Raw genomic sequence first — 8,750 nt, 5'->3', positions numbered from 1 at the left:
AGAGAAAGAGCACAGGACACACCTTGACCAAACTTTTTTCCTTGTTTATCTGTGCGAGTCTGAATATAGGCTTTTAGTTTAAAAGCATGCACATTTGGAGAAATATTGGATTCTCATATGTTTATGTCAATTTTCTATACAGAGGAGTTATATTTATTTAATATTCATTGTCATCACTATGAGCACTGGTGTTTGCAATTCATACTGCAGCCGGAGGGCGCTCTCTGTGCATTTTTAGTCCACAGATTCATCTAAAAGAAGAAGAGGCTATTCCATGAATGGAGTTTTTAATTCATACTGCAGCCGGAGGGCGCTAAAGAAACAAAAAGTATTTTAAGTCTGTTTTGCTGCAATGTGAAAAAAACCCTGCAAAACGCGCCAGCGCGTTTTCAGACCTCAGAGAGTTAAATTACTTTTTTTCTCTCATTTCAGACCTGATAGAAGAAAGCTATGAGAGTGAAGAACTAAAGACATCTCTAAAGAAAAGAGCCAAGAAATCTTTCACCTGCACTCAGTGTGGAAAGAGTTTCTCAACCAAACAACATCTTAAGATTCACATGAGAGTTCATACAGGAGAGAAGCCATTCACATGTGAACAGTGCAGGAAGAGTTTCAGTCAATCATCAAGCCTTAAAGAACACATGAAAGTTCACACTGGAGAGAAACCACACACATGTGATCAGTGTGGAAAGAGTTTCTCAACCAAACAACATCTTAAGGTTCACATGAGAGTTCATACAGGAGAGAAGCCGTTCACATGTGATCAGTGTGGGAAGAGTTTCTCACGATCATCAAGCCTTAAAGAACACATGAAAATTCACACCGGAGAGAGATCGTTCACATGTGATCAATGTGGGAAGAGTTACACACAAAAAGGAAATCTTAAGGATCACATGAGAGTTCACACTGGAGAGAAGCCGTTCACATGTGATCAATGTGGGGAGAGTTTCAGTCAATCAACAAACCTTAAAAAACACAGGAGGATCCACACTGGAGAGAAGCTACACACATGTGATCAATGTGACAAAACATTTCTAGAGTCATCAACCCTGAAGAGACACCTGACAGTTCATACAAAAGAGAAGCCACATTCATGTTCTGTGTGTGGAAAGAGTTTTTCACAGCTGCAATATTTAAAAGAACATGAGAAAATACACACTGGTGTGAGAGAGTACATGTGCTTTGAGTGTGAGAAGACTTTTATTACAGCAAACCAATTAAAACTGCACCAGAGAATTCACACTGGAGAAAAACCATACAAGTGTTCACAATGTGACAAGAGATTCAGTGATTCATCATCTCTGAAAAAACACGAGAGGATCCACAGCAGAGAGAAGCCGTACACGTGTGATCAGTGTGGAAAGAGTTTCACTATTAAAAGTAACCTGAAGATACACATGAGAATTCACACTGGAGAGAAACCTTACAAGTGTTCACACTGTGACAACAGATTCAGTCAGTCATCAAATCTGAAAACACATGAGAGGATCCACACTGGAGAAACATCTTACAAGTGTTCATACTGTGACAAGAGATTCAGTCGTTCATCATCTCTGAAATCACATGAGAGGGTCCACACTGGAGAGAAGCTGCACACGTGTGATCAGTGTGGAAAGAGTTTCACTATTAAAAGACACCTGAAGATACACGTGAGAATTCACACTGGAGAAAAACCTTACAAGTGTTCACACTGTGACAACAGATTCAGTCAGTCATCATCTCTGAAAACACATGAGAGGATCCACACTGGAGAAAAACCTTACAAGTGTTCACACTGTGACAACAGATTCAGTCAGTCATCATCTCTGAAAACACATGAGAAGATCCACACTGGAGAAAAACCTTACAAGTGTTCACACTGTGACAACAGATTCAGTCAGTCATCATCTCTAAAAACACATGAGAAGATCCACACTGGAGAAAAACCTTACAAGTGTTCACACTGTGACAAGAGATTCAATCAGTTAGCAAATCTGAAACAACACAAGAAGATCTACACTGGAGAGAAGCTGCACACGTGTGATCAGTGTGGAAAACGTTTCACTATTAAAAATCACCTGAAGATACACATGAGAATTCACACTGGAGAAAAACCTTACAAGTGTTCACACTGTGACAAGAGATTCAGTCAGTCTTCATCTCTAAAAACACATGAGAGGATCCACTCTGGAGAGAAGCCACACACGTGTGATCAGTGTAAAAAGAGTTTCACTATTAAAAACCACCTGAAGATACACATGAAGATCCATGCAGTGGAGAAACCACATCACCACAGTCTGAAATCATAAGTAGTTCATCTTTGTGCTGAGAAACAACGTCTCTTCTAAGACACACACCAAATCTCTCCTCTCCACCTATAGTTGGCGCTGTTGCACTGTCTGCTGTTGAATTATCCAGGTTGTGGATAAGGAGAGACCCCTGATGTGATTGCGAAGCATTTAGGGTGTACAGTAGTACATAGTAAAGTGCTATATAAATGCCTCATTCATTCATTTATTCATAGTTATCCATTTCTCAATATGTGCTCTTGTCTGTGTTCTTGTGAAATGTCATCAGTCGCCGTCCAAGTACTGTTCCAGTTCAAAATTCACATCTAGCCAAGTACAGTTCAAATCTCTGGTTGTGTTCTTGATACACCCTTTTTATCACGAATACATAGAGAGGTGACTTGTGCGGACTTGAGACAGCCAGGTATCCCAGAATGCATTGCGTACTAACCAGCAAGTGTTAGTAGCAGAGGAGAAAACCCAAGTAATTCAAACATACTACTGTTATTATGTCATGATATGTAGTTTTAAGAGTTTTCAGGCAAGAGTGTACTGTTTTTTTTACAAATTTGTGGTTTATTGATAAAAGTAGAGCCTATTTGGAGTTGTGAGATCCAGATGATCACCTGGTGCTCAGCGCTCACGTACCCCGCTGAGAGCATCCTTACCTTGGCTACTCCTTCTGATGTTTGCCGTTGACTCTGATGTCTCTGTAGTGGTTGAACATAATATAATTCATCTTTTGTATATCTAACGGGTGATCTTTGGTCTCATAAATCTATAATTTGTTGAACTAAAAGTGAAATATCATAACTTTATATACTTAGGAGTTATAGTTCACTGTTGTAGCCTACCAGAGCGCTGACTTTGTATGTTTGACTGAATCATTTGCTTTATTTTTTATTTTATCTTCTTATACTTTTTGCTTATACTTTTGTAATAGCTATTTGGTAATTAATACTGATATCTAACAAAAAGAGTTAGGGTTGTTTTATATTTGCAGACTATATGCATATATTGCCTGAACCACATATGTTTAATATTTTTAAAATGTAAACAAATATAGGAAGAACTGTTGTTTTATAGTTTGTTTGGTTATAAATATACATGCAGTGAAGATTGTAACACTCTGCCTAAATAAGGCAGGCTACACAAATAAAGTTTGTTCTTTTCCCTCCTAAAACTGTTTGACTGAGTGAGGTTATAACAAATAACCACAAATACAAAGAATAAATGCCAACCCAGAGTGTATTATACAAGAAGAAACAGAAAAGCAATATAGACAAAAATGTGTGTGTGTATAGTTCGGCCTCACCGGTGAGGCATTTTGAATCTGGAAGCACATTGAGAAACAGCACTGTCCTGTGAAGAAGTCCAAAGCAAAAAATAACAAAAGTGAGTGGGCTCAATTAGCCACTTTCTCTCCCCGGTGTCATGTGACTCGTTAATGTTACAAGGTCTCAGGTGTGAATGGGGAGCAGGTTGGTGTTAAAATTTGGTGTTATCTCTCTCACTCTCTCATACTGGTCACTGGAAGTTCAACATAGTATCTCATGGCAAAGAACTCTCTGAGGATCTGAAAAAAACAACTGTTGCTCTACATAAAGATGGTGCAGGCTATAAGTTTGCCAAGACCCTGAAACTGAGCTGCAGCACGGTGGCCAAGCCCATACAACGGTTTAACAGGACAGGTTCCACTCACAACAGGCCTTGTCATGGTCGAACAAAGATCACACCCTTAATATAAAATGTGATGCTTCTCCACCCTTCACAATGAAACATTACATCAAGAGAAACTGCTACAATCTTACAATGTGTAATATTCCTGGTTTTCTTGTAACAATTAATTCAGAGTAGTTTAAAGGGGCTTTATATAGGAAATGACACCCAGTGGTTGAAATAGGTATTGCAGTCCAAATTCAAAATATTGTTTGCCCCGCCCCCTTGTTCAGAGAAGCGGGTGGCCAAGGATACGCATCAAGAGGGAGCGCAAGTGACAATGGCTACGTTTACATGCACCCAAATAATCCACTTGTAATCAGATTGAAAAACGTTCATGCAAACGCCTTAATCGATCCGATTGAGCTCGATCCAAATGAAATTTCAATCGGATTGGAAGGGGTGGTTTATTCCTTTTCTAATCCGATCTAACAGCAAAAAATTACCATGTAAACGCTTGAATACGACTACATGGCTGCAATATGCGGTGTTTTCCGCCAACTGGCAACCTGTTATGTCGAAATACTATTGGATAAGCTGCTGCACACGGTTTCACACAGACCAAAACAAAGACAGACATTCCAACACGGAACGCACATTTCAAAGTAGAATATCTGGCTGCAGCATTGTTTTTCTGAGAAACAAGTAGGTGAACTTAACATGTTTCCTAAATATCTGCTAACATATTGGGGTATTTTTATGCTTTATTAAAGTAAAGATCTTACATATAGCCCCTTTAATGAATTTAGGACAGATGTTTGACAGTTTTAGGTTTATAAAACACAGTTCTCTATTTTGAGGCCACCACCACTTCTGGTTAAAGCCTTTACCAGCCCCTGAATCCATTCCAGTGTCAGAGTCAGCTTCAGTCCTTGAACTCCGCCCAGTGCATGCTCCTATACCAGAGAGCACTGCAGTGCCCCTAATGACACTAGCAATTGTGTGTGTTTGGCCACCCACACAATGGCTCCTGCTTGCTTGCTTACCTGCATAAAGTCTGTTGATTCAGCTGTGCACATCCAGATGTTAATACTGGCTTGTCTAATGCCTTGAACTTGGGCTGGCATGTGCAAAAGTTGGGGGCGTACATATTAATGATCCCGACTGTTGCGTCACAGTCGGTGTTATGTTGAGATTTGCCTGTTCTTCAGTGATCTTTTGCACAAATCAAATTTACATAAGAAGGAGGAAACAATGGAGTTTGAGACTCACTGTATGTCATTTCCATGTACTGAACTCTAATTACTTAACTATGCTGAGGTAAATTCAATTTTCAACTCTAGGGCACCTTTAATGTTTGGCACAGAGGCCCGATATTCTTGTGAGGTGCCAGAGACGTATGAGGTAATTTACATTGTTTCATATAAATATCATGTAGTATCATTTAGAAGTTAATAATTTCAATCTTCAATGTTGTTTCTGAAAATATCAACAGCACTGTGTAATCTGTGTTAGCAGAGGACAATGCCATTTCTCTGAAGAAGAAAATGGACAACATTGTAAAAAAAAAAAAAAAAAAAAAAAAAAAGAGGGTGGCAAATCAGGCACCATTTTTTGTAGGCCAGAAGGTCCTGTGAAAAAACATAAGGGCCCAGCAGATGAAGCAAGTTTGAACACAGGTTGTTGGGACCTTATGAAATTGTCCATTTACAAGAAAAAAGCGCAGATTTAAGGGACGAAAAGGGATTTTTTCCCCCCAAAATCAACAATGACCATCTCAAACCATTCAAAAAAAGACAAACCCCGGATACCCCATACAACAGGGGTTCTCAACCTTTTGCAAGCTGGGCCCCCCCAAAGCTGGTTCATTGCAGTTGGGGCTAAAGAGTTCCTTCAGTCTACTGTCAGTTTTCAGCTCAATAAGTTGTCCCTGCATATCAATTGATAGCTTGTTTGCTGCGCACACAAACGGATCTCGAACCCACACAAAAGAGCGATAATCCTCTTTAAAGTATGTCACAAATTGTTTTCTCATTGCTGACAGGTGCTCAGACGCTGATTGAAATAGGGAGGAGAAATCGTGTGACGTGCCTGCATCAGTGATAAAGTCTGTAAGGCTGGGGAACATGTCGCAGTTCCCTCGACTGATGCGGCCATGCCAGAGGTCTAGTTTTTGTGTAAAGGCGTGCACTTTGTCTGCAAGGTGCAAAATATGAGTTTCGCGCCCTTGCAAAGACAGGTTGAGGCCATTCAAGCTGTCAAATATATCGACCAAATAGGAGAGAGACGCAAGCCACATAGTGTCATCCAGATGCTTCACCAGATCTGATTTGATTTCTGTCAAATACCACTTCACCTCCTCTCACAGCTCATACAACCGCTGTAACACCCGCCCCCTGGAGAGCCAGCGAACTTCAGTGTGCAGAAGCAACTGTTCGTGCCCTGACCCCATCTCCTGCCTGCGCACCATCCATGCATAGGCTAACGCATCGGTCCCAAGCCAAACCATTTTCACGGATAAAAATATCAAGGACATTGAAAATGAAGAGGCTGGCAAAACAGGACATCCTCCTCAATCACCTTGTCCCGCAGATACCTGACATAGGTGAGGAGCTGTGCCTGCCCAGCAATATCAGTGGATTCGTCCAGCTGTAGCGTGTAGTAAGGACTCTTTTTTACAAACTCTATTGCTCTCTGATATAATTGGACATGTCTACAATTCTCCTAGCGACAGTGTCATTGGACAGGGGTATTGCAATGAGTTTGGCTGCTGCACTATCGCCTATCATTATTCTGCACGTCTTGCGCTGCCGGCAAAATGAGAGTCTGGCAATTGTATGCGGTTTACCCAGTTGAGTGATTCTTTTGAGTGATTCCGCTACATACGATGCCTCCAAACCAACATTAGACACAGACGCTACCGACGTGAGCCAACCCTGCAGTTTGCTTTTCGTCGTTCATCGGCGTCGGCTTGGTGTGTTCTGGCCTTTAGTCGCGTGGGTAGTTTTAGCTAAGTGTAGCTACTGCCTAGCAGATACTGGCTAGGGCTGAGATTTGATCTAATCTTTAAAAACAATGTTTGTGGGTTTAGTCTTTAAAAAGACTGTTGGGGTTTTGTAGTGAAGGCCTATGTAAATCTAGATTGATAAAAGACTAGCGAGAGCTGGCACAAGTGAACTTGGCAAGAGACTAGACTGAATGGAGAGCTATGTCGTGAGTCAATTTAAATGCAGTTTTTTATTTTTGTGTGAGAGTGGGTGAACATTTACACCCCGTGTTTTTGACAATTGAGAGCCACCAAATGATGAATATGAAAAAACGAATAGGACAGTTTCGAACTCAGTTAGGATGCAAAGACCTTAAAGGTGATAGAGAGGATTTTTTCATCGACTGAGAATCCAAAGACTGTTACTGAGTTTTTGAAATGAGTGCATGCGTAAGAAGAACCCCCTCCTTCACAGCTCATTTCAAAGGAACGCCTCCCAAAATGCGTGCACGAGTATTGATACATGAGTGTTTACCATCATTTCGAGGGAACGCCTCCCAAAACTCGTAAACACTCGTATTGGAACACGAGTGTTTACCACCGGCACTCGCTGTGTCGTGTTTTTTGGATGTTGGACTCACCGCAGGTAACTCATAATCTGCAGTTGTTACTCCTGTCTCCTGACAAAAACACTGCATGCGGCACCTGTGGAGTGTGGAAAGTTACTGGAGCGTGCAGCCGCGCTCGTCTCTCACAAGGAACGTCACGGCAGTGATTGACAAGCCAGAGGGCCAATCATTTACGCGATGATCGCGTAAACAATTGGCTGATGTTTTTAAGGCCCTACCTCGTGCACAGATGATGTATATTAATATTATTACTTTCAGTGCACCTAATAAATAGTCTTTTATCAGTTAGCAAAGACAGTTTCAAGTAATATTGCAAAAATGTATAAAACAAAACATCCTTTAGCACCTTTAAACTTTTGAGGCTTGCACAGCTTCTCAAGGAGAAATCAAACAAATGAGCGCCGTTTTCTAAAGTCTATGAGCGCAGCACACACAAATAATCTAAATTGACATAATGCAGTTCAATTTCAAAATGTGGTGTTTTTATATTTATAACATTTGCATTTGAATACAGTTCAGCAACATACATCACACGACCTGACGATCAAGAGAGCTGACAATTGACCATCACCTCGCTATTGAAAATGTGACACTGATATGACAGTTCATCAAACAAGTTAATAATATTAAGTCAGTTACAGTTTAGATGAAATAATAACTGTTTTGTTCTATTTTAGTAGCGAAAATAGATCCGATGAATCCAAAAAAAGATCACAACATCTCATAGCAACACTCAGTTGTGTTTTGAATGATTCAGTGTTTTGAACAGATCGTTTGAGTCAAAGATTCAATGACCCATTCACAAACATCTGTCTCATTCTTGATGAATCGGCCGTTTGAACGAATCGTGAATGAATGATTCAATGACTCGCTTAATAAAACCGCTTATCACCTGCATTTGCACTATCGACAAACCAAATTTGTTCAAAACTTTTTAAAAAAAAAAATCAATCCAAACACATTTTAATTTTTATTCAGGAGTTATGTATATATAAAACTATAACTTTTTATGACAGTAGTTTAATGATTTTTTTTTCAGTTTTTTTTCCTCCCATCCTGTAGCCTACTCACGCCCGCCCGGGAGAGTGTGAACACTTGTAAGGTGTTTCTCCATTGTGAATTATCTGGTGCAGTTTTAAACTGTTTGCTGTAGTAAAAGTCTTCTCGCACTCAAAGCACATGTACTCTCTCATGTACTCTCACATGTAC

The 8,750-nt window shown here is 40.3% G+C and overlaps 1 protein-coding gene across 1 annotated transcript; it reads left to right on the top strand.

Moving 5' to 3' along the window:
* Positions 1-510: 510 nt before the first annotated feature.
* LOC137006455 (zinc finger protein 271-like) lies at positions 511-3,434 on the top strand. The gene has a single exon (XM_067367239.1). It carries the CDS (start codon positions 558-560, stop codon positions 2,286-2,288), a length of 1,731 nt encoding a protein of 576 aa, XP_067223340.1. The 5' UTR covers positions 511-557; the 3' UTR covers positions 2,289-3,434.
* Positions 3,435-8,750: the final 5,316 nt, after the last annotated feature.

This window comes from Chanodichthys erythropterus, chromosome 3, assembly GCF_024489055.1.
Source record: "Chanodichthys erythropterus isolate Z2021 chromosome 3, ASM2448905v1, whole genome shotgun sequence".
Lineage (NCBI taxonomy): Eukaryota > Metazoa > Chordata > Actinopteri > Cypriniformes > Xenocyprididae > Chanodichthys > Chanodichthys erythropterus.
Note: the sequence above shows the minus strand (reverse complement) of the source record. Positions and strands in the feature narration are given on the sequence as shown.